This window comes from Saimiri boliviensis, chromosome 8 (assembly GCF_048565385.1).
Source record: "Saimiri boliviensis isolate mSaiBol1 chromosome 8, mSaiBol1.pri, whole genome shotgun sequence".
NCBI lineage: Eukaryota > Metazoa > Chordata > Mammalia > Primates > Cebidae > Saimiri > Saimiri boliviensis.
The window spans coordinates 83,415,038-83,441,635 of record NC_133456.1 but is presented as its reverse complement, the minus strand read 5'-3'; the positions used below and the strand labels follow the sequence as shown (position 1 = coordinate 83,441,635).

The 26,598-nt window shown below is 35.8% G+C and overlaps 1 protein-coding gene across 8 annotated transcripts in view; it reads left to right on the top strand.

Moving 5' to 3' along the window:
- The window catches only part of ACAP2 (ArfGAP with coiled-coil, ankyrin repeat and PH domains 2), a 161,993-nt gene that overhangs the window by 107,957 nt on the left and 27,438 nt on the right, over positions 1-26,598 (top strand). For 5 of the 8 annotated variants that reach the window (XR_012518876.1, XM_074404760.1, XM_074404756.1 and 2 more), the window contains 6 exons: positions 2-76; positions 7,098-7,210; positions 15,937-15,957; positions 20,003-20,054; positions 21,524-21,624; positions 22,246-22,351. Coding sequence is in view for 6 of the 8 variants with exons in the window: in XM_074404760.1 (XP_074260861.1) it covers positions 2-76; positions 7,098-7,210; positions 15,937-15,957; positions 20,003-20,054; positions 21,524-21,624; positions 22,246-22,351 (468 nt within the window). In the remaining 2 variants the exon portion in view is untranslated. The remainder of the gene's footprint in view (position 1; positions 77-7,097; positions 7,211-15,936; positions 15,958-20,002; positions 20,055-21,523; positions 21,625-22,245; positions 22,352-26,598) is intronic. The other 3 variants (XR_012518877.1, XM_074404758.1, XM_003927041.4) reach the window with 1 other exon arrangement.

Below are 26,598 nucleotides of genomic sequence, written 5' to 3'. Positions count from 1 at the left end.
GTTGGATCGACTGGTTGTGGATGCAGCAAAGGAGAAAAGAGAAATGGAGCAAAAACATTCCACCATACAACAAAAGGTACCTCAGGGGAAAAATTAAAAATTAATTCAGTTTTATACAATTGCCTGGTTGTTGGTTTATGCAAGGTATCATTATATTGGAACAAATCCTTGTGAGTTGTTTTAATAATTAAATTGTGCAGATAAATTTCTCTTCTGTTTTTGAAGAGCAAAATATTCTTCAGATTTTAAGATACGTATATTGTTATTTTTTCAGATCAAAACATTTGAAAGCCATGCTCCTCGAACTAGTTTATGAAAACTTGAACTTAGGGCCTTAACTAAGCTAAAAGTGGCCTTTAGTTAGAATTTAAAACACTATCATAATTTCATCTAGGATACTACCAACTCCCTGTAAAAATGTGTGTGTCCATGTCTCTGTGTTACGGGGCGAGTTGTGGATGATGCACCTTAGTGTCAACATGTGTGCTTGGTCTTACACACTTTACAACTGCAGTCCCTGTCAGGCAGCCTTTCCTGTCTTTCATGTGATGCTAAAACTTCACTTACATTGCCTGTTAAATTACCTAAGCCTAGCTAAACTTACTTTGAAAAAAAAAGTTTTTAAAAATGAAAACTCAAATATTAAACCAGTTTTTATTTCCTCTTAGTAAGAGTTGAACGTGACATGCCTGCAACTCAGCCTGATAATATTTTCTTATATGTAGTCAGTGATACTTTTTATGTAATTATCTGAAAATAGAAGGAGGGATTTGAAGTTGAATATAGAAATGTAAGTATGTATAAGATGCCTTCTGGCATTGCTTTAAGAAATCTGTTTTCTTGGTATTGAGCAGTGAAATCAACTTCTTGATGGTTTATTTAGAATTTAAAGTACTAGTAAACTATATCTGACATAGAAGATGTCAGTGGAAAAAAATGAAAACAAAATCAGTGATTAAGAAAAATTTAATTGATGATGGATTATTAGTGCTCATAGAAAGATAGTATGAAAATGGGAAAGATTTTCTACAAGACCATCTTTAAAATAGTTACTTTCTAGTTAACGTCAGGTGAGGCAAACTACACGTTTTATTTTGTTTTGTTTAAAGTTAGATTAACTTTTGTTTTGGTAATTGTTTTTTTTTTTTTTTGTTTTTTTTTTTTTTTTTTTTTTGAGATGGAGTTTCACTCTTGTTACCCAGGCTGGAGTGCAATGGCGCTATCTCGGCTCACCGCAACTTCCGCCTCCTGGGTTCAGGCAATTCTCCTGCCTCAGCCTCCTGAGTAGCTGGGATTACAGGCATGTGCCACCGTGCCCAGCTAATTTTTTGTATTTTAAGTAGCGACGGGGTTTCACCATGTTGACCAGGATGGTCTCGATCTGTTGACCTCGTGATCCACCTGCCTTAGCCTCCCAAAGTGCTGGGATTACAGGTTTGAGCCACCGCGCCCGGCTGGTAATTGTTTTTTTAAGTTGACAAATAAAAATTTTATATAATTAGTGTGTACAGCGTGATGTTTTGATGGGTAGATAGTTTTAATGACATGATCATGAAAAGATTGTTAAAAATTGGAATCAATTGTTTTTAATTAAAATGAGATAACATGGTATTTGTAGAAATACATGAATATTTCCTTAAATTGAATTATTTAATAAACATGCATCTTTTAATATCTTTTCCTATTGTGAACACAGTTCATTGCAAAAATGGTAAATTATTAACTCTAAGAATAACTTACTTGATTTTAAATGATCAATGATTTTCTTTTAAAAAAATAATGTTATTTTTGCTCATTATGAATACTCACCTCTTTTCTGCCCTTACATGCTGACACAAGGCTGCATTACAGGTAAAAAAAGAATCAGTCAACTGAAAATTAAGGGGAAGTATGTCTCATGTAGTTACTTAGATTTTTCAAAAATTGAAGTTGATCAATTGGAAAAAACAGTGATGCTTTGAACATTCATGTGTAGATATGTGCATGCATTTTGGATTTCTGATGGATTTATACCTAGGAGTATAACTGCTGAGTTAGAAGTTGTATTAGCTTTAATAGATTGTTTAGCATAAGTTGATAATGCTACATTGTTTTTCAAAATGCTATACTATCTTGGCAGACAGCACTGTAGGAGAGTTCCTATTTGCCATCTTATTATATTATGAGACTTTTAGATTTTTGCCAATTTGATCAGTAGATATTGACATCTTCTTATAGTTTTAACTTCTTTAGTGACTAATGAGCTTAAGCATCTTATATTGTATCTGTCGGTCTTTTGCGTATCTTGTAAAAATGTCTATTAAATAATTCTTTCATTTTTCCACCAGGTGACTAATGTTTGATCATGACTAATGTTTGATCAAATTCTTAATGTATTTTAGGCATATGTGTGTTTAATTTTCATATAGCTTATTTTATCAGCCTTAATTGTTGATGCTTTTTGTGCCTTGTTCAATAAATCCTTCCCAATTCAAGATTATGAAGAGACATCTCTTGTATTATAGATTTGCTTTTTAGATCTTTTTTTTTTTTTTGAGACAGAGTCTTGCCGTGTTGCCCAGGCTGGAGTGCAGTGACTTGATCTCAGCTTACTGCAACCTGCGCCTCCTGGGTTTAAGTGATTCTCCTGCCTCAGCCTCCCAAGTAGCTGGGATTACAGGAGCTCACCACCACACCCAGCTAATTTTTGTATTTTTAGTAGAGACGGGGTTTTGCCATGTTGGTCAGGCTGGTCTTGAACTCTTGACTTCAGGTGATCCGCACACCTTAGCCTCCCAAAGTGCTGGGATTACAGGTGTGAGCTACCGCACCCAGTCGCTTTTTAGATCTTTAATTGGGTTTTTGTGTGTGGTATGAGGTAGAGATCTAATTTCCTTTAATCCTCCCATTGGTAGCCAGTTGATCCAGGCTAATTATTAAAAAGTTTGCTCTTTCCCAAATGCTCTGTAGTATATCCTGTGTTATAAATCACATTTCTATATATGTGAGGTTCATTTCAGGCTCTCTATTCTGTTTCACTGTCTTTTTGTCTCAAGCATTAATACTATGCTGTCTTTAAGTATTTTTGGCTGTATAATGACTTCTTTAATGACTAATGAGTGTCTTATATTTATTGGTCATTTGGGTATCTTACTTGTGAACTATTAGTCTTTATCTCATTTTCCCATCAGGTTGCCTAATGGTTGGTAACATTCTTGAAAAAATTTTTAAATTTCATTTTCATTTTTAATTTTTGTGAGTACGTAGTAGGTGTTATATATTTATGGAGTACATGAAATATTTTGATACAGGCATGCAATGTAGAATAATCACATCATGGAAAAGGGGGTATCCATCCCCTCAAGCATTTATTTTTTGTGTTACATTCTATTATAGTCTTTTATTTTTAAATGTACAATTATTTTGACTATTGTCACCCTGCTCTGCTATCAAATACTAGGTCTTAATCTATTTTTTTTCATATCCATTAACCACTCCCACTTGCCCCCACCCCCAGTTCCCACTACCCCTCCCAGCCTCTGGTAACCATCTTTCTACTCTCTAGCTCCCTGAGTCCAGTTGTTTTGTTTTTTTAGATCCCCACAAATAAGTGAGAACATGAATATTTGTCATTCTGTTCCTGGCAAGCAAATTATTGATCTCTCATAGTAAAGCTTCCTCCCTTCTCTCCTTTAATCTTCTATGAATCATAATTGATATCTTTATTTTATTATATCTTCTAACCTGAGTGCTTGGTATATTCTCCATTCATTTAAGTTTTCTTTAATGGCTTTCATAAAATTTTATGATTTTTTTTGTGTATCTTTTGTTATATTTATTCCTAGACACTTGTATTCTAAATGTTATCTTTTTTTTTTTTTTTTTTAATTAAGACGGAGTTTCACTCTTGTTACCCAGGCTGGAGTGCAATGGTGTGATCTTGGCTCACCGCAACCTCCGCCTCCTGGCTTCAGGCAATTCTCCTGTCTCAGCCTCCTAAGTAGCTGGGATTACAGGCATGCGCCACCATGCCCAGCTAACTTTTTGTATTTTTAGTAGAGATAGGGTTTCACCATGTTGACCAGGATGGTCTCAATCTCTTGACCTCGTGATCCACCCGCCTCGGCCTCCCGAAGTGCTGGGATTACAGGCTTGAGCCACTGCGCCCGGCATCTAAATGTTATCTTTAAATTTATTTATTTTACCACTATTTCTGTGTACGATAAAATTGATTTTGTAATCAGTAATTTCTTTCTTTTTTTTTTTTTGTTTGTTTTTGAGACGAGTCTTGCTCTGTCACTCAGGCCGGAGTGCAGTGGCATGATCCCGGCTCATTGCAACCTCCGCCTCCCAGGTTCAAGCGATTCTCCTGCCTCAGCTTCCCGAGTAGCTGGGATTACAGGTGCATGCCACTATGCCTGACTAATTTTTGTATTTTTAGTAGAGATGGGGTTTCACCATGTTGGTCAGGCTGGCCCCAAACTCCTGTCCTTGTGATTTGCCCACATCGGCCTCCCAAAGTGCTGGGATTACAGGTGTAAGCCACCATGCCCAGCCTATAACCAGTAATTTCTTTTAATATTGATTTATCTCTAGATTCTTTTGGAGGTTCTTTGTATAAAGTCTTATCACCTACTAGTAATGATAGTTTTTTCTTCCTTTCCAATCTTGTACTTTTTTTGTTGTTGTTTTGCTAACTAGGAGTTTAATCGTGATCTTGAATGAAAGTGGTAATAATGGTTTTTCTTGTCTTGTTTGCTATTTTAAAGGGAAAGCTTCTATTAGAGTCCCCTTTGACAAACCTCGATTTTGCATTCTGTCCCTGGACGTCACACCAAAGCTCGAGTTCTCCTGACAGGCAAATGCCCTTGCTTTTCTTACCTCTTTGAATTCCAGTTGTCACTCCAATCTCTTGCCTTTGAGTATTCCTTCCTAATTTTTCGGGTCATCAGTGTATTTAAGGAAATTCTAACCCTATGTCTTTCATCCAGCATATTTCGTTACTAAAATTATGAAATCGATCACATTTTAAGTGCTACAACATATTGTTTGATATTAACAGTAATTAAATGAAGATAGTTTATCTCAAGAAATATAGTTGAAAATCAGAGAAACACTTGTAACGCACTGCATATTCAAGGAAGTCTTTTAAGTTGACGAAGGTTATGAAAAAGTGCACGTGTTACAAATGAAACCTTTAGAATGTTAACAAAGTTAAATATATTTCTTGCTTAATTCTGTCTGCATAATTAAATAAATTACAGCTTCAAATAAATTTTAAATGAGGGAATTAAAGTTTCCCTGATGTTTTTTTCCCCATAGAAAAAGTAGGAGGAAATATAGCAATTCGTTTACAGATTCTGCTTCATTTGATTAGTTTGGATTATCATGCCTTTTTGTGGTTAAAGTTTCAAAGGTCTCAGGACAGGTTATTCATTTTTTTTTTCTCTTTTAAAATTCTGAATTTGGTCCATTTTCTGTTCCTGACTTAGTACACGCTTAAATTTTCTGGTCCTTTAGGTATTTGTCACTCTGCCTCCCATCCAGTGCAGGGCCCAGCATCTCAGCAGATGCTGCCAAAATGTTTCCCAAGACAGGAAGTTTACTACTTCCTATTAGGGTAGAATTCTAATTTTAATTATTGATCCAGGAGGAATTTTAAATGTTATGGGACTGGCTTTGAGAGTTTTAAATTTGCTAAAAACAGCAGTCTTAGAGTTTTGTTCAAAATGCTCTGGAAGTTTGTTAGACAATATTTTAAATATTGAAATGTTTAATTTCTAAACTTCATGAATCTTTGGAAGAAACTGAAAGTTTAAATTGCATTCAAGTGAAGATTGTTAGAATGCTAGAAGGCTGTGAATGATTTTATAGTTCTCATAAAAAAAGTGAGTTCAACATGCCAACTTCAAACTGTAGATATGATCCTTTTCCTTTGAAAACTAAATTTAGGAAAAAAAATGCCATAGACACTGTCACATTGAAGAACTACCATGTACCTGGGCATAGTGGCTCACGCCTGTAATCCCAGCACTTTGGGAGGCAGGTGGATCACTTGAGGTCAGGAGTTCGAGACTAGCCTGGCTAACATGATGAAACCCTGTCTCTACTAAGAGTACAAAAATTAGCTGGATGTGGTGGCACATGTCTATAGTCCCAGCTAGTCAGGAGGCTGAGGCAGGAGAATTGCTTGATCACTTGAACCAGGAGATGGAAGTTGCAGTGAGCCGAGATTGTGCCATTGCACTCCAGCCTGGGCAACAGAGTAAGACTCTGTCTCAAAAAAAAAAAAAAAAAAAAAAGGAACTACCATGGTAGTCATATATTTAGAAAATAGTGGTAACTTTAAATAATCCCAATTAAATATAACCGTTTGCCTTTAAAAAATTGTTAACACATAGCACCATAAAATACTGTGATAGACTGGGTGTGGTGGCTCATGCCTTTAATCCCAGCACTTTGGGGAGGCTGACGCAGATGGACCACCTGAGGTCGGGAATTCAAGACAAGCTTGGTGAACATGGTGAAACCCTGTCTCTACAAAAATACAAAAATTAACTGGGCATGATTGTGCATACCTATAATCACAGCTACTTGGGAGACTGAGACTGGAGAATTGCTTGAGGGAGAGATTTCAGGAGTCAGAGATTGCAGTGAGCTGAGATCACTTCATTGTGTTCCAGCCTGGGTGAGAGAGCAAACTCTGTCTCAAAAAAAAAAAAAAAAAAAAAAAGAATTTTAAACATAATACCCTGTGTAATATTTAGTTGATTTAGTTGTTTTCCCTTGTTTATGTGTATGCATATTATTTTGTGCTTTTAATCACAATGTATATACAGTTTATATTGATTTATTTTCTGTTTTGTGCTATATTCTATATAATTTGTTCTTGGATCGTCACAATAAGTATTGTATAAAATAGTCCACTAAAGTCAAATACTTTAGCGTGTTGACACATTTATTTATTATTGATGATCCCCCTTAATTTTTCTTATTAATATTGTTGTTATAATGGTCTTAACCCTTTTCTTCCTTTTGAATTCTTTCCCTAGGATCCATTTCTTGTCTAGGAAACTTAGTCAAGTCATATGAACTTCTTTATGTGTTATTTTGTTTAGGATTTCTCCAGTGATGATTCTAAGTTAGAATATAATGTAGATGCTGCAAATGGCATAGTTATGGAAGGATATCTTTTCAAACGAGCCAGCAATGCCTTCAAAACTTGGAACAGGTAATATATTTCAAATACTAGTCTTGGTCTTTATGTAGTTTTGATTTTCTGACTTTCTCAGTGATTTGACAACTCTCTCTTTCATAATTCTTTTACTTCTGTAAATTCCACAGAAACTTTGCTGAACCTAGTCTATTGAAGATAGATGCCCTTTAGAAGCAGGTGAAGAATAAAAACATTAATTCTAAATTTTAAAAATAAGCAAGGATTAAACAAGGAAGCAAGGAGAATTTTTATAAATCTTGGTCTATAGTGGCTAGCTCATTATAGTAAACAAATTTGGAATATGGTCTGCCTCTTATATTTGTCCTAAAATAGATTTGAGTGCAGATTATCAATATGATTGATGAATAGAACAAGTGAGCTTTTTTTTTCCTCTATATGTTTATGTATATTTTTACTTAGGGTTTGCTATTGTATTAGTCCATTTTCACACTGTTATAATAAGGATACTACCTGGAAAGGAGTTTTAATTGACTCAACAGTTCTTTATGGCTGGGGAGGCCTCGGGAAACTTACAATCATGGCAGAAGGTTAGGGGGAAACAGGCACCTTCTTTGCAAGATGGCAGGAGAGAGAGAGTTTGGGGGAAACTGCCACTTTTAAACCATTATATCTTGAGAGAAGTCCCTCACTATCACGAGAACAGCATGGGGGATACCACTCCCATGATCCAATCACCTCCCACCAGGTCCCTCTCTCAACATATGAGGATTACAACTTCAAGATGAGATTTGAGTAGGGATACAGAACCAAACCATTATCATTTCACCCCTGGCCTTTCTCAAATCTCATGTCCTTTTTACATTTCAAAATCAATCATGACTTCCCAGTAGTTTCCCAAAGTCTCATCTCATTCCAGCATTAACTCAAAAGTCCAAGTCCACAGTCTCATCTGAGATAAGGACAGTCCCTTCTGTCTATGAGCCTGCAAAATAAAAAGCAAGTTAGTTATTTCCAAGATACAAGGGAGGAACAGGCATTGGGTAAATATTCCCATTCCAACTGTGAAAAATCAACGAAAACAAAGGCTCCACACAAGTCCGAAGCCCAGCCAGGCAGCCGTTAAATCTTAAGGCTCCAAAATCTCCTTTAACTCCATGTCTCACATTCCATAGCAGGCTGATGCAGGAGGTGGGCTCCCATGACCTTAGGCAACTCCATCTCTGTGGCTCTGCAGGGTATAGTCCCTGTGCTGCTTTTGTGGGCTGGCATTGAGTGCCTACAGTGTTTCTGGGTGCATGATGCAAGCTCTTGATGGGTCTGCCTTCCTGGGATCTGGAGGATGGCGGCTCTCTTCTCAAAGCTCCACTAGGCAGTGCCACAATGGGGACTGTGTGAGGGATATAACCCCACATTCCATTCTGCACTGCCTTAGCAGAGGTTCTCCATGAGGGCTTCTTTCCTGCAGCAAACTTCTGCCTGGACCTTCAAGCATTTCTACACATCCTCTGAAATCTAAGTGGAGATTCCTAAACCTAAATTCTCATCTTCTATGCATGTATAGGCCCAATACAGCATGGAAGCCGTCATGCTTGGGGCTTTCCCCCTTTGAAGCAGTGGCCTGAGCCTTGGCCTCTTTTAGCCATGGCTGGAATTTGAGTGGCTGGGATGCAGGGCACCAGATCAGCAGAGTCCTGGGTCCTGGCCCACCATGCTATTTTTCCCTCCTAGGCATCTGGGCCTGTGATGGGAAGGGCTGCCTCAAACATTTCTTACATGCCCTGGAGACATTTTTCCCATTGTCTTGACTGTAAACATTCAGCTCCTCATTACTTATGTAAATTTTCTGAGGCTGGCTTGAATTTCTTCCCAGAAAATGGATTTTTCTCTTATACCTTATAGTCAGGCTGCAGATTTTCCAGTTATGCTCTGCTTCCCTTTTAAATATAGGTTACAATTTCAAATTTTCTCTTTATGAACACATGTAACTGTACACTTTGAGGAAAAGGCAGGTCACCGCTTGAATGTTTTCTTGCTTAGAAATTTCTTCTGCCAGGTACTCTGAGTCACCTCTCTCAAGTTTAAGGTTCCACAGATCTCTAGGGCAAGGGCAAAAATGCTGCTAGTCTCTTGCTAAAGTACAGCAAGAGTGATATTTGCTCCAGTTACCAATAAGTTCTTCCTCTTCATATGAGACCACCTCAGCCTGGATGTCATTGTCCATAAAAGTATCAGCACTTTGGTCAAAACCATTCAACAGCCGGGCGCGGTGGCTCAAGCCTGTAATCCCAGCACTTTGGGAGGCTGAGGCAGGTGGATCACGAGGTCAAGAGATCGAGACCATCCTGGTCAACATGGTGAAACCCCGTCTCTACTAAAAATACAAAAAATTGGCTGGGCATGGTGGCGCGTGCCTGTAATCCCAGCTACTCAGGAGGCTGAGGCAGGAGAATTGCTTGAACCCAGGAGGCGGAGGTTGCGGTGAGCCGAGGTCGCACCATTGCACTCCAGCCTGGGTAACAAAAGCGAAACTCCGTCTCAAAAAAAAAAAAAAAAAAACAAGAAAAACCAAAAAAAAAAACCATTCAACAACACTCTTGGAAGTTCCAGACTTCCCCTTGTCTTTCTGTCTTCTGAGCCCTCCAACCTCTGCCTGTTACTTATTTCCAAAGTGGCTTCCACATTTTCAGATGGTCTTTGTAGCAGTACCCCGGTCTGTTGGTACCAGTTCTGTGTATTAGTCCATGTTCAGACTGCTATAAAGATACTACCTGAGACTGAGTAATTTATAAAGAAAGGAATTTTAATTGATCCCAGTCTTCCATGGTTGGGGAAGCCTCAGGAAACTTAGAATTACAGCAGAAGGGGAAGCAGGCACCTTCCTCATAAGGTGGTAGGAGAGAACTCAGGGGAAACTGCCACTTTTAAACTATCAGATCTCCTGAGAACGCCTTCACTGTCACAGGAACAGCATGGGAAAAACTGCCTGCATGATCTAGTCACCTCCCACCATATCCCTTCCGTGATATGTGGGGGTTCAAGGTGAAACTTGGGTAGTGGCACAGAGCCAGTCCATATCACTTAGGAATCTTTTTTTTTCCTGCCCTTTGTGAACGAAATGCTTATGAATTTTAGGTGACACTGATCTTTTGATTTTTGCAGTAACTTGAACAAAATAGGAGTTTTAGGAAATGGAAATTTTTTCATATATGAAGTTGTGGCAGCTGATGCTCCTTCATTATAAACTTGATTGCTATCAAAAACATTGTAGGTGTTGCTTAACAAATTTTTATAAAATATAAATCTATTAAATATCTGTTAAAAGAATGGATAAAGTATTTCATTGTATTTTCTCATATAGTACTGTACTAAAATGAAATAACTTAAGACATTAAAGTTTCAACCAAAAGATTGGTTGTCCCAGGATCATTCTTCTGCATATCAGTGATTTATCTTTTATTCAAGGATGCCTCTATTTTTGCCAAAAATAAAAAAGTAGTCAAAAAAATTCTGTAATAATTAAGAGTAGTAGTTGGATTCTGGATTCTGGTTGATTTTATTGGTTATAATGTTAATATTTTATTACCCAAACTTATTACTATGAACTTAATGATAAGGTGGTTTTTATTTTAAAAATGGACATTAGTAAAGTAAATATAATTTCCTGGTAAGTTTAACTTTGTATAGATTTTTGATAAATGGAAAAATTTAATATTTTATTGAAATGCATTTCGAGTGTAATTATTTTTATGTCTTGGTGTCAAGGTTACATTGAAAAAACATTCACTGGCTGTGCATGGTGGCTCACGCCTGTAATCCCAGCACTTTGGGAAGCCGAGGCAGGTGAATCACCTTAGGTCAGGAGTTTGAGACCAGCCTAGCCAACACGGTGAAACCCTATCTCTACTAAAAATACAAAAATTAGCCTGATGTGATGGTGTGTGCCTGTAATCCCAGCTACTCGGGAGGCTGAGGCAGGAGAATCACTTGAATCCAGGAGGCTACAGTGACCTCAGATTGCACCACTGCACTCCAGCCTGGGTGACAGAGTGAGATTGTCTCAAAAAAAAAGAAAAGAAAAGAAAAGAGAAAACATTCACTGACATTTCTGAATATCAGTGATTCATTGAGCATTTTCTGAGCATTTGATATGCCAGATGTTTACATGGTACATGGTTTGTTTTATTCAAAATAAATTTTTCTAAACCTGAGAGCAAATATAAAATGGAAAGAATAATGATTATATTTGTTGTTAAACCTGAGTATAGAGAGCTTTAAAAATAATACATGGGTTGGGTGTGGTGGTTCATGCCTGTAATCCCAGCACTTTGGGAGGCTAATGCAGATGGATCACTTGAGGCCGGGAATATGAGACTAGCCTGGCCAACACAATGAAACCCTGTCTCTACTAAAAGAAAAAATTAGCTGGGCATGCTGGCTCATGCCTGTAATCCCAGGTGCTTGGGAGGGTGAGGAAGGAGAATTGCTTGAACCTAGGAGGCAGAGGTTGTAGTGAGCCAAGATTGTGCCATTGCATTTCCAGCCTGGACAACAGAGTGAGGCTCTGTCTCAAATAAATAAATAAATAATAAGAATAGTACATGAATATAGGAGGACCAGCTCAAGTGGTGCAGTTAGAAATAGTGTTTCTAGCTTTTTTTTTTCTTTTTTTTCTATTTTTATTCAGTTTCCTTACCGCCTTCTTTCTGGCTATTTTTAAGTGAAAATTAAAAATTACAATTACATTTTCTAAGGTCAAGAAAGTAGACAGTAGTTTTTTAAGCCTTTCCTGGTGAATTTCTGTAGCCAGAGTAGAAGTTTGGAAAAAAAAATAGCTTGACTGGTGAATGTTTATAATAAAGATTACTCAATCAGTATGGTTTCATGATAGTGTCAGAATTGAATTTTAAACTTCAGATTTTAAAACAACCTAAAGTTTAACAAAGTGAAAATACAATAAATCCATATAAACATATCATTATGTTAAGAAGACAAGAAATGAACTTCCATGGACTACTCCAATGAGAAATGATCTCAGACTTCAAAATGAAGCACAGTAAGTGTTAGTGGAATATTGCACTGCTATTTAGTACAATAGAAGGAAGTTAATTTTGATTTATACATGAACATTTCATTATTATTTGTTTTCTGAATTATATTGGCATAGATATTAAAATGCAGCTAAAATCAAGAAATAATGGTTAACTTCCATTGTAGACATTACCTACTACTTACCAAGGGAAATATACAATGCCTTTGGAAATTAGGCTGCTTTTAAAGGAGATGACATCTACATGTAGTGAAATGGCAGTTATTGATTAGAATCACAGACTGTAGAACACCCTTATTTTCAGTAAAGAAATGGAGCTTCAGAGAGAGAAAGGGGACACAGCTGGTTTGTGAACAAATTAAGATACAAAACCGGAAACTTGGAACTCTTGGGCTCGAGCAATCCTATGTATCCTATGACATTTTTCTTAGTTTTTACGAAAATTGCAAACAATCTTTATTTTGATAGAACAAAATACAGTATAACTTCAACTATGAAAAAATACTTCGCTTTAAAAGAACTTCCTGAAACACATTATTGGGAAAAGTTATGGATAGCAAATTAATTTCATTTTCACATGCTACTGAAGAACATTCTGCTGAAAACAGTAGTAAAATTCTGACTTGTAAAAGAATATAGCATATACGGCTGGTCATGGTGGCTCATGCCTCTAATCCCAGCAGTTTGGGAAGTGAAGGCAGGTAGATTTCTTGAGCCCAGGAATTTGAGACCAGCCTGGGTCACATGGTGAAACCCCATCTCTACAATAAAAAAAAAACACATGCACAAATGCACGCACGCGCACTCGGACCAGGTGTGGCGCTGTGGTGCCTGTAGCCCCATCTACTCAGGTGGCTGAGGCAGGAAGATGGTTTGAGCACAAGAGATTGAGGCTGCAGTGAGCCTCTGCATTGTGCTACTGCACTCCAGCCTGGGTGACGGAAACCCTGCCTCAATCAGTCAATCAATAACAAAAGTCCAAACCCAGCGACTAAAGTCTTAAAATTTTTATTTTCTAGATTATAGGTAAGGAGCTAGACAGAAAGGAGAAGAAAGAAGAGTAATATTTTAAATGTTATTTAGGATTCTCTTCTGCTTTTTAATATTAAAAATTTGGAATTTATTTAAATTTCTTAAAGTATCTCAAAATCGAATTCTCTGTCCAGCTTAATTTATTTTACTTGACTTTGAGTAAAAGACTGTATTTATGATATTGGTCCCTTAATTTAAAAAATTCAGGAATCCAGTGACTCAAATATGAAGATTTTTCTGCCTGCTGTTTAAGTATTTTTTTTGGATTGTTTATGGATTAGTTTTAGGGCATCTTTTTTGTTTTAGTCACCATAGGGTACCAATCATATACAAACACATTTGCCATTACCTATACTTCTATGGAATTGTAGCATGCAGTATTTTCAAAATCAACTATTTAAAAACACCTCTGGCTGGGCATGGTGGCTCATGCCTGTAATCACCAGCAGTTTGGGAGGCTGAGGTGGGCAGATCACCTGAGGTCAGGAGTTCAAGGCCAGCCTGGCCAACATGGTGAGGCCCCCCGTCTCTACTAAAAAGGCAAAAATCAGCTGGACATGGTGGCACACTTCTATATTCCCAGCTACTTGGGAAGCTAAGGCAGGAGAATCACTCAAACCCAGGGAGGCAAAGGATGTAGCGAGCCGAGATTGTGCCACTGCACTCCAGCCTAGACAAGCGAGACTTCATCTCAAAAAAAAAAAAAAAAAAAGTCTTCTTTCTCCCATAAATATATACACTATTAAAAATAAAATAAAAATTAAAATTAAAAAAATACTTTCTTACTGCAGGGAAATATGTGACCAGGAATTTCCAGATAGTTTTAAAACTTCACTTTGTGCTTTATAAATCACAAGTATATTTCAGATCATTTCCAAATCTGAAATTTAACTGAATAGATAATAGTTTGTATGATGTGACTGAAACAGTGTAAGAAGTAAAAAGTTTTACATCTTATGTGGACTGTTGAGCTTATTTCTTATTGGCTTTAGATTTCTAGTTTGTAGTATCTCACAATTTTATACATCTAAAAATATATTTGTCTGAAGATACATGTGAGGTTACCACGGTAATTTTTCTTTGTTAGGTCATTTTCTCAGTGTGGCAGCTTCCTTTCAGGCTCAAATTCGTGGATTACTAGAACTTACATTTCTCTTTTGTTTTTTATGATAAATTCAGAAAAGATGAATGGAGAAGGAAAATAAATAAATATTAATAATTTAGTGAAAACTTTGAAAAACAATCTGAATAATTACTTGCTCTGCTCAGTCTTTGTTGAAACAGATAATACAGCTAAAAGCATGGAATTTACTACTTAATATTTTAAAGCAAAATGATCTGTATGCTGCTGGTGTAGATGTAAATGTTTTATTTTTACTGGCGTTTTGTTTTGTTAGAAATATATACATAGATTAAAGATTAATGCTAAGTATGTGTGGCCTTTAAGTCACTTTAAGTCAGTTAGAATGGCAATCATTAACTCAGGAGACAACAGATGCTGCAGTGTAAAGGAACACCTTTACACTGTTGGTGGGAGTGTAAATTAGCTCAACCATTGTTGAACACAGTGTGGTGATTCCTCAAGGATCTAGAAATAGAAATTCCATTTGACCCAGCAATCCCATTACTAGGTATATACCCAAAGGATTATAAATCATTCTGCTATAAAGACACATGCACATGTATGTTCATTGCAGCACTGTTTACAACAGCAAAGACCTAGAACCAACCCAAATACCCATCAGTGATAGACTGGACAAAGAAAATGTGGTACATATACACTGTGAAATACTACACAGCCTTAAAAAGGATGAGTTCATGTTCTTTGTAGGGACATGGTTGAACCTGGAAACCGTCATTCTAAGCAAACTGACACAACAGAAAACCAAATACCGCATGTTCTTGCTCATAGGTGGGTGTTGAACAGTGAGAACACATGAGCACAGGAAGGGGAGCATCACACACTGGGGTCTGTTGGGCGGGGGGCTAAGGGAGGGATAGCAGGGGGATGGGGAGATTGGGGAGGGATAACATGAGGAGAAATACCAGATATAGGTGATGGGGGGATGGAGGCAGCAAACCATGTATGCACCTATGCAGCAGTCCTAAATGATCTACACATACACCCCAGAACCTAAAGTACAATAAAAAGAAAAAAAATTTTTTTTTTTAATGGGGATGGGCAATTGGGAGAAACATTTATTTGGCTAACATTTTATAATCTTTGACATCCTCAATTTATGAAAACTTTTCATTTGTCTCGGGTTTATATAGCTAATTCCTTCAGTGAGTGTTTTCCTTAATTTTTAGGAGCACCTTATTAAGTAAGATAAGGTGAAATACTATCTGTATTTTATAGTCATGACTGTTGAGGCAGAAAATAATAGTAGAGATATGCCCAAGTACGCTAAGTCCTACCAGAACTTTCTATAACATAATATTTGAAGAACTTTTTGAATATTCCTGAAATTTTCAGATTCTTGAGTTGGAATTAATTATAAAAATGCATATGTCTATAAAAAGTAAATGAAATGCAATAGATACTTTTATTTTGTTAGGTTCTGAGCTTAAGCTTGTTCCTTAATTCTTGCTTTATTTTCGTATCATGCTAGTCCTTTGCTTATTTTGCACATTTTTCGTTTTCATTCTTTTACCACCTTTCCCTTATGTTTTAATCCTGCCCCGTTTTTTCACATGACAGGAAAAAGCCCGATCATATCAGGTACCAAATGGCTTCCATCCCTTTACCCTCATCTTACTTCAGTTTCCTTTTTGGCACGAGAAAGCTCATAATTAACTTGCATTTCAGTTGGATTACTTGCAATGGATAAAAAGTCTCTTTATGTTTTAACTTGGAAAGAAAATATAAACGTTTTATTTGAAAAACGGAATTACACCTTTTAATTGCACATCTATCTCCTCAATTTGTTTTAATCTGTAAAGAAATACTTGATTTGCTTATAATTAGCCAAAGAAGATAGAAATTGAATAATATCCTTTTTATATGTCTTATTTTTTAAAAAAGGGAAGGGCTGTACATGGTGACTCACACCTGTAATCCCAGCATTTTGGGAGGTCGAGGTTGGAGAATCACTTGAGCCTAGGAGTTGGAGACCAGTCTTGGCAACATAGCAAGACCCTGTCTCTGCCTAGATAGATAGATAGATAGATAGAGAGAGAGAGAGATAGAGAGATAGATAGGTGATAGATAGGTGATAGATAGATAAATTAGATAAGTAGATAGAAAGAAATTAGCTGGATGTGGTGGCATGCCTCTGTAGCCCCAGCCACTCCAGAGTCTGAGGTGGGAGGATTACTTGAGCTCAGGATTTCTAGACTGCACTGAGCTATGATTGCAACATGACACGCCAGGCTAAGTGACAGAGCAAGGCCCTGTCTCTAAAAAAATTACATGTATATATAAACAAATAAACATATAGAGAGAAATAAGCTAGTAAACCTTTTAAAAATTGGAGCAGTAACTAGGATTAGTCCTTTGAGTAAAACCATGTTAATTTTGTTGAAAGAATACATTGTCAGTTCCTTTTTTTTTTTTTTTTTTTGCCATTTATTTTCTTTGTATAAAAATAAATTGAAGTAAAGTAGGGTACATGTTCAGGCTTTTAATTTTTATCAGTTGTTTACCTGTTTGGCACTTACATGAATGTGTAAATAATCCCATCATCTGTATACTTTTAGTTATAAAGCTTCTACAGATTTAGAAGTTTGCTTTTACTTATGTTCTTGATTTCAAAAGTAGTTTTGGGACTAGTGATCAAACATAGTAAAAGATAACTTGATTATTTGTTTATGATGTATTTTTTCTTTTCCTGCCCTAATTTTTGTCATTCAGATGCTCTCATTGTTATATTAAATAATATTTACAACATAAATATATTTTAAAAGTATATTTAGAATTTAATAAAATATATTATTTCAGTTTGAGATACAAAGTGGTACCTTATTTTTCTTAATGAAGCAAGAAATTTTTCTATTTTAAAAGCTGTCTTGTATTTTGGCTTTGTGATTAGTTTCTGAATCCAAAGTTTGTTTTCTTGGGTCTAGTTCCCTTTTTTTTTTTTTAACTTTCAAATTGTAGGTACCAAGTACTTAAATTATTAAGTATTTTTTCTCTATTTCACAGTCCATGAGTTGTTTTTAAGTCTTTTTCTTTTCTTAGAAATGTTAATAACAACTAGGGCCAGGCGTGGTAGCTCACGCTTGTAGTCCCAGCACTTTGGGAGGCCAAGGCAGGTGGATTGCTTGAGACCAGGAGTTAGAGACCAGCCTGGCCAACATGGTGAAACCTCTTCTCTACTAAAAATACAAAAATTAGCAGGGTGTGATGGCGTATATCTTTAATCCCAGCTACTCAGGAGGCTAAGGTACAAGAATCACTTGAACCCGGGAGGCGGAAGTTGCAGTGAGCCGAGATCGCAGTACTGCACTCCAGCCTGAGCAACAGTGAGACTCTACCTCAAAAACAACAACAACAACAAGGAAATGTTAATAACTAGGATTATTCTATAGAAAGAGTTAAAAATTATATTTTACTTACCTGATTAAAGTTTTGGTCAATGTAGGTTATTAGTTTTTAAAATTTATAGTAGCAAGGAAGGAATGATAGCATCATAAGACACACAAATTATTCAGAAAATGTTTTCTATCTAGGATGTATGACATTTATCCTTAAGAGATGTAAAATTAAGAGTTTATATTTTCTTTCCTGAGTTTACAAAACTGATGGTATGAAAATGTCCTTCAGAAGCAGGTAGATGGCCCAGGAACTGCGTTTCAAAAATACATAAAGATCTTTAGAGTTAATCGGGTAGACCTCTGACAAAAACGTAAGTTTTAATATAGCATTTTGATATGATTTTTAGGAGATATTGTCCTAAGATACAACAGATCAAGAGAAACTAATTTTTGAAGACCTCAGAAGCATGGAAAGTTGACATAAGTGTGTTTTTTTGTTGTTCAGTAAAACTCTGTAGCTTTCATCAAATTATAGAATATTACTATGATATAAAACAAATGAATTTTTATTACTACAGTTCATCCTACTTCAAATGATTTCTTCATAAACTAATCAGTATCAGAGATTGTTTCCATTGCATGTCATCCCATGTGGCAGGGGTGCACCATTCTGTTTGTTTATAGGTATTCCCTTAACATTTCTAACTGATTATCTGTCCCAAAGTAAACCCAGAAGTTCTTCCTTTTCTAGCTTACCTCTCGATTTGCATTTAGAGGCAACCCACCTCATTTTATCTAGATGCTTATTTAACAAATCTTTTTTTTAATGATAAAGTTGATTCCTCTTTCAGTGATAAGAAAACCTAACAGTCTATCTAGTAAATGACTTTAAAATGGAAAAGCATCTTCTAGTCATGTTATGAGAACAACTTTGGATAATTAACTTTTAAAAATAGAAATTCTAAATGTCTAAGTACAATTTCTAATGTTTTGTATTAGTATCAATGAAAAGGTAGAATCTCTATCTGCTAATCCATTAATAACTAATTATGATAGAAATCATCTCACATGAAACTAATTTTAAAATAATGATTCAAATGTTGTTTTACCTTTCATGCTTGATAAGAAGTTTGGCTTTCTTTTCTGAATGGCTTTTGGCTGTGAATTTTTTTATGCCTTTAGGTCTTTTACTGTTTTAATAAATTAGAATTAGTAAATATATTATATATAGGTTAGATTTTTTCTTCTAAAGATTGTAAGTAAATTGTTTGCCTAATAATTTATAGTAGTGAGCAGAACCATATAAATAGTTGAGTAAATCATTTGTAGTAATAACTTTGATTATTTTGCTTAGAAGTAATTTGTATGAAAATAAGGCCAAGCTAATTTGTGATTATCTCTTGTTAGATGTCAGTTCTAACATGATTAGTTTTCTGTTTTGCTTATCCAATCAAGCTCTTACTGAATTTTCTTCTGAAAGGTTGAAAATAAAGCACGATTTATTTCAGTGTTTTACTGTATACAAGTGGATTTTTTTTTCTTTCTGGTTTTTTTTTTTTTTTTAAGACGGACTCTTGCTCTGTCACCCAGGCTGTGGTGCAATGCTGTTGCCCAGGCTGGAGTGCAAGGATGTGACCTTGGCTCACTGCAACTTTTGCTTCCTGGGTTCAAGCAAATCTCTTGCCCCAGCCTCCCAAGTAACTGGGATTACTGGTTCCTGCCACCATGCCTGGCTAATTTTTGTATTTTTTTAGTAGAGACGGGGTTTCACCATGTTGGTCAAGCTGGTCTCGAACTCCTGACCTCAGGTGATCCACCCATCTCAGCCTCCCAAAGTGCTGGGATTTCAGGTGCAAGCCATCATGCCCAGCCATGAGTAGCTGCTTGTATTCACAATATACATTTATGCCAGCTCTATAAGAAAAGAAATTATTTTGGGGGAAAGAGTTCAGTTATTTTTGAGGAACCTCAAAAATTATAAATTCATACTTTAAGACAATTATTATCTGGTGATAGCTAAAGGATAACAGCTTTTGTTAGGATGTAAATTTATGACTTGAAATTAAAATGTAGTACTTTCTTTTTCCTAACTTGTTTTAAAAACATTTGTTCTTTACTTTCAGTAGTTATCCCATATTAGAATCAGTTTCTATAAAGCAAAGCAATACAGTACACTTCTTAAAACATATTTACTACCATGTGATTTCCAGTACTTTTTCAAATACTCATTTCTAACAACAATGGAAATAAGTTATGTTTATAAAAACTTAATCTGTTTTGTGTTTCTTTAGGCGCTGGTTTTCAATACAGAATAATCAGTTGGTTTACCAGAAAAAATTTAAGGTAGGTGTTAAGTAATAAGTGAAAACTCAGTGAGTTACCAATTTCATTTATTTATATCTTTGTTTTGGCAGGCATTGAAGTTGATAAATAATGTGTGTAAAATTAATGTAATTTTTATGTTTGAGCAGGTATAAGAGGACTCTAGGGTGGAAAATAGCAACATTTAATTCTTAAAAGCAAAGTGATTTTGAATTCTGAGTTCTTAATTCCTAGGTTTGAAATGGATTTTTCTGGGTCACAGGATTTTAAAAAAATGTTTTGGTAGTTTTTAAATGTTATATATTAGTTGTACATACTTTTGTGATACATGTGCTATTTTGATACTTGTATACAATGTGTAATGATCAAATCAGGGTAATTGGGGTATCCATCACCCCAAACATTTTTCTTTGTCTTGGGATCATTACAAATCTCCTCTCCTAGCTATTTTGAAATATACAACATACTTTTATTTCTTTATATGTATCTTTCTCTAGTTCATGACAGAAATAACACTGCCATTCCAAAGCACTATTCTGAAGATGAAAGAGAGGGTGCCTTTTAAATAGTATCACAGTAGGGCCAAAGGTGATAGGACAGAATGGTTAAAAATGACATTAATTAAAATGTAAGCTGAGAGTAATTTAAATAGAACCCCTTGAATATGTTAATATTGTTTTATGTGTTTTCCTCAATCTTATTTTAAAGATGAGAAAGTTTTATATATTGGAAAAGCATAGTGGGATTAGTTCTGAGTTGAGAATATTAAAAATAACTAGAAACTAAAGAATCAATCATTAGTTAATTGATGACTTGCTTTTCACCTAGTTACTTTTTATGAATAATATTCTGTAAACTGCAAATTTTAAAATATCTACTCTTGAGGTGACACAATATGAAATTTTACTTGCTGGTTCTGTGGTAGCAGGTTTGTATGACAGAGCCCTTTAGTGTAGCTAATTAGTTCATGGTTTCTTCTACTCTGATAAACTGGGTTTGGATTTATATTTTTATTAAATAGTAGAAAGTGATAAACTCTTTCTGATTCTCTTAGGTGTTTTAAGAAGTTACAGCTTTCTTAATAAAATACTTAAAACTTTACTGAATAAAAGCTTCTCTTTTGGAGGAAAGTAGCTTTTATTATATGTGAGTGGGGACTAGGACAGTAACGGATATGAAAGAAGATGGCAGGAAATCCACAGAACGTTAACATTTATTGAGCATTTACTAAGTATCAAGTGTTGGACCAAGCTCTTTATATATAAACAATTTCATTTAATCTTTATATAATTTATGAGGTAGATACAATTATTAACAGAACAAAGTTACCTTTATTTTTATATCTATATTGAAAACCCATCTGTATCTAAAATAAAATATAAATCTTGAAAATTAGACCAGTTATGCCAAATTATATTTTTAAGTATCTTATTATTGGTAATAATAAAACTTAGGTGGAAAAATATGGAAATTTTGTTTCCTTATTGTAGGATAATCCTACTGTAGTAGTTGAGGATCTCAGGCTCTGCACAGTGAAACATTGTGAAGACATAGAACGACGATTCTGCTTTGAGGTGGTCTCTCCAACAAAGTAAGTGGTTCTAAAGAATCTGTGATTTGCTTCTGTATTTTTATAGTTTGTCTTAAAGAACTTTACAGAGTAGAGAAATCTGCATTTTTCTGTAATTATTTATGTTAAAAAAGAAGAAAAGTTTTAACCGTAAATTTTAATAATTACTGGTTACAGATATTATAGTCAGATATTTATGTAACTTCTATCATTTATCATATTCTTTCAATTCCGTAAAGGTGATTTATGTGCCCCTATGAAAACTTTTTAGCTATTATGATGAATTGAAATCATACGAGTTTCTTTGATAACTATCATTTTACATTTGTACCCAGTCAGGAAGAAAATGAGTATTCGTGTGTTTATATGGTAAATTTAAGAGGTTTTGTTTTGTTTTTTTTTTTTAAATGTTCAGGGATGAGTTACTTGTTTTGAAGAAATAATTTGTTTCACTGACACTTTAATTTCTTTGTGAACATACTTTGCCCTAAAGACACAGGAAATAACACCTTTTTAAAAAAACAAATTATATATTTTTTGCTAGAAAATTGTTAAATAGCAAAGTGGACAAAATATAAAGCTTATAGAATTTTTTCATCATTAACTTACTATCTGAGAAAACAATATGTTATTTCCTTGTAGAAGTTGTATGCTCCAGGCAGATTCTGAAAAGCTGCGCCAGGCATGGATTAAGGCTGTTCAGACCAGTATTGCTACTGCTTATAGAGAGAAGGGTGATGAATCAGAGGTTAGTAGAGGTATTAGCAATACCAAATAATATATTGCCAAACGTTCTTGATTTTAGTTGCAACATTATATGACTATATATAACATCGTTTTTATGGAAGATGATTTTATGTAATTGAAATGAGTTTTATTTTTAAAATCTGGATTTCTCTTTTATTTACCTTGATTTCATGTACCATTTTATTTCAGTATTTGAATCTATGTTTATTTTAATATTTGACTACATAAACCAGATTGGAATGAGGTATTCCCCTGTTAGTGTTTTTCCCCTGAAGTATTGTGCCATTTTAGTTAATTATAAAATAAAATAATCATCACAAAAGGTATTTAAAATTGAATGAATTTAAAAATGAATGGAAACCAAAAAGGAAAGCATAATATTGTCTCTTAAAGGCCACTTAATAGGATAAGCTGAATGTGGAAACTTAGGTCATAGTCTTTCCTCAGTTTCTCAAAGAACCTTCTCAGGAAATATTTTGGGCAAGGAAATGAGTGCGTAAATGAACAAGTCTTGAGAAATGGAACTCACCACTTTTGGGTCATCTGGCAAGATCGTGGCATAGGCTTAGTGATAGATAATTGTCAGGAATATGGTTAGGGGAACTAATTGCTTTCTAAATTGTATTTCAAAACTTATTGTGGCCAACTTCCAGCTTCCAAGTATCAATCAAAGCAGAACTTTTTCAAGCATGGGATTGTGGTGGTTGGGGGCGAGGGACAACTAACTTGATCCAAGCAGAAGGGCATAGAGGAAAGGATGAATTTGATTAGTAGTAGCCAAGTTGATGTGAACTTGTCTGGGTGCAAATGATGGGAACATTGACAAAGGGCATGTTGGCAAAGATAGCCTGCAATATGTCTGTCTCTAGAATCTTACTTCTCCAATCTGGACCAGTTGCTCCCTAAGCCTGCAGCATGGCTATCAGTCTGGGATTTCCTTACAAAATCATTTCTGGAGATTCTTTTATTTCCTGTATCCCATATCTTTCTCCTTCTTGACTTAAGAAAAACTTAAGTACCTTGTCTAGTAGCTTCCTGAAAATGAGACATTTGTGATTCCACGCATGTCTGAAAATGTCTTGATTCTATCCTCATATTTGATTGGTAGTTTGGCTGGATATTTTTAGATTGGAAATAATCTTGAGAATTTTAACAGCATTGTTTGTTTTTTTTAGCTTCCAGTGTTGATGTTGGAAGTTTTCTTATTAATGATCTTTTGTATTTCTCCTCTCCAGTTACTCAGTATTTTCTGGAATTTCTGGATTGGTATTATGATTTTCTTATTTTTGTTGTTTTGCTCTATTTTCTGGGAAATCTCAGTTAATCTTCCAAGTCTCCTTTTGAATATTTCAGTTCTGCTAGCATATATTTAATTTCCAAGAGTTTCTTTTGTCCACTAAATGTTTATAAATATAGACCTGTTCTTTTTTCATGGAATCAGTGTTAGACCTGTGGTTTTAACCATCATTGCATACTATGATGTCATCACACAGAGAGCTTAAAAAACTCCCACTGTTTAGGTACCACCACAGAACACTTGAATGGAGTTGGGACTCGGGCATCAATATTTTAACAGGCTTCCTAGGTTAGTTCCATAAACAACCAATGTTGAGTGCCATTGTGTTAGAGGCTTCTTTGTCTATCTGATCATGATTATAAGTTAGGCACTAAAAACTTCTTTGGAAGCTTTGAGCACAAAATTAGGACTTTGTTGATTTTGACCTTTGCCTAAGTCTGGACCATTTGTTGAGGAATAACCATCGTCAGGGTCTTTTTGAGTCTTTTCAGCTGGTGTGATTTCCCAGATAAGACTCTTTGTTCTCCCACATGGGTGTGAGGGACTGGCTGGGAGCTAAGTGCTGGGTATCTTAGCATATCATATGTATATGTTTATTTAATCCTCTGGCTTCCACCTTTCAGGTGAAGTCTGTTCAGAGACTGTTGGTTTTACTCCTCCGGAGAATAACTTCCAGTCATTGTATTTATGTGTAGAGAGGGGTCCCCTAGTGGTATGGAGATGTGGAGGGACAGTAGGATTGAATGTCTTGCTTAAACAATCATTCCTCCTATTAATACTTTTGTGAATGGGTTTCGGATTCAGTGCTGTGTTCCTTGAAGTGGCTGACCCAAGTTATGCTGTATTTCTGTACTTAGCTTCCAGCTTCTCTAATTTGGTGCAAAAATATTAGCATATAGAGAAAACCTGGGAATGAACCAACATGATTTCTGTAATATAATACTGACATTCTTTCCTTATATGATAATTACTCAATAGCTAATTCACATTACCAAACATGTTCTGGTAAAACAAATGCTTCTTTCTTAAAATTTTGGAATAATCATAAACTTACAGGGAAGTTCTTTTTTTTTTTTTTTTTTTTTTTTTTTGGAGAGAGAGTCTTGCTTCGTTGCACAGGCTGGAGTGCAGGGGCACAATCTTAGCTCACTGCAACCTCCACCTTCCAGGTTCAAGCTATTCTCCTGCCTCAGCCTCCCCAGTAGCTAGGATTACAGTTGTGTGCTACAGCTAATTTCTGTATTTTTAGTAGAGATGGGGTTTCACCATCTTGGCCACGCTGGTCTCAAACTCCTGACCTCAGGTGATCCACCCACCTTGGCCTCTCAGAGTGCTGGGATCACAGGTGTGAGCCACTGCACCCGGCCCCACAGGGAAATTCTAAATACTGAACAAATAACTGTTTCCCCTGAACCATTTGAGAATAAGTTTCTAATGTGATGTGATGCCCCATCACTGCATCACAACTTTTTTTTTTTTTTTTTTTTTTTTTGAGATAGTTTCTCTGTCTTCCAGGATGGAGTACAGTGATGCAGTCTGAGCTCACTGCAACCTTCATTTTCCGGGTTCAAGTAATTCTCATGCCTCAGCTTCCCTGGTAGCTGGGACAACAGGCGTGTGCTACCACGCCTAGCTAATTTTTGTATTTTTAGTAAGGTGGGGTTTTACTATGTTGGCCAGGCTGGCCTGGAACTCCTGACCTCCAGTGATCCACCCGTGTCTGCCTCCCAAAGTGCTGGAATGATAGGTGTGAGCCACTGCACCTGGCCTGCATCTTTATTTATTTATTTATTTATTTATTTATTTTTCGATAAACAGTGTCTCACTCTGTTGCCCAGGCTGGAATGAAGTGGCACCATCTCAGCTCACTGCAACCTCTGCCTCCCGGTTCAAGCGATTCTTGTGCCTCAGCTTCCAGAGTAGCTGGGATTACAGGTATACACCACCACACCTGGCTAATTTTTTTTATTTTTATTTTTTAGTAGAGCTGGGTTTTCACCATGTTGGCCAGGCTAGTCTTGAACTCCCGACCTCTGATGGTCCACCTGCCTCAGCCTCCCAAAGTGCTGGGATTACAGGCATGAGCCACTGCGCCTGGCCTGTATCATTACTTTAATGAGTACCTCCCACAGCCTAGGATATTCTCCCATATGATCATAGTATAGCCACCAATCAAGAAATGAGCACTGATACATGACTACCATTTAATTCTCAAACATCATTCAAGTTTTAGCCATTGTCCTAGTAATATTCTTTATGGGAAAAAGATCTAGTTTATAAGTATAGATAGTATTTAGTTGTTATGTCTTTTTAATCTCTTTTAGTCGGGGTAGTTCCTCATTCTTACATTGACCTTCTTAACCTTGATAGTTTTGAAAATTACAGACTAGTTGTTTTGCAGAATGTCCCTCAATTTGGCAGGAATATTATATAAATGGTACTGTGTTATTTTCACTTCATCCTCTCAGGGGTCACATGATTTTGACTTGTTCCCAGTGGTGGTGTTAACTTTGATCATTTGATTCAGGTGGTGTTCTAGTGGGTTTCTCTACTGTAGGAGTAATCTTTTAAACTTTGTCGGTAATAAGTATTTTGTTGAGGGGGTGCTTTGGGAGGAACTTTTGGTGGAGAATTGTGTTTAGAAACCAAAGTAAGTTTTTGAGTGTGTATATACATATACATATTTACATCTTTTAAAAAACGTATCTATTTATATTGAAAACCATTAGTGTGCCTGTTGATATCTCCAGGTCTGATAGGATTCATTGTGGTTTTCTCCTTTTCCATATAAATAATTCCTTTCTCTGCATTGAGAAATCTGGCTCCCATTTGTTTTTAACATGTTTACTTATATGATTGATCCCCTCGTATGTAACTGATATTCTGTGTCTGTTGCCAGGGGTGGCCTCTTTTTCTGTCAGACTCTTGACACCTCATACTAGGTGGTGCTC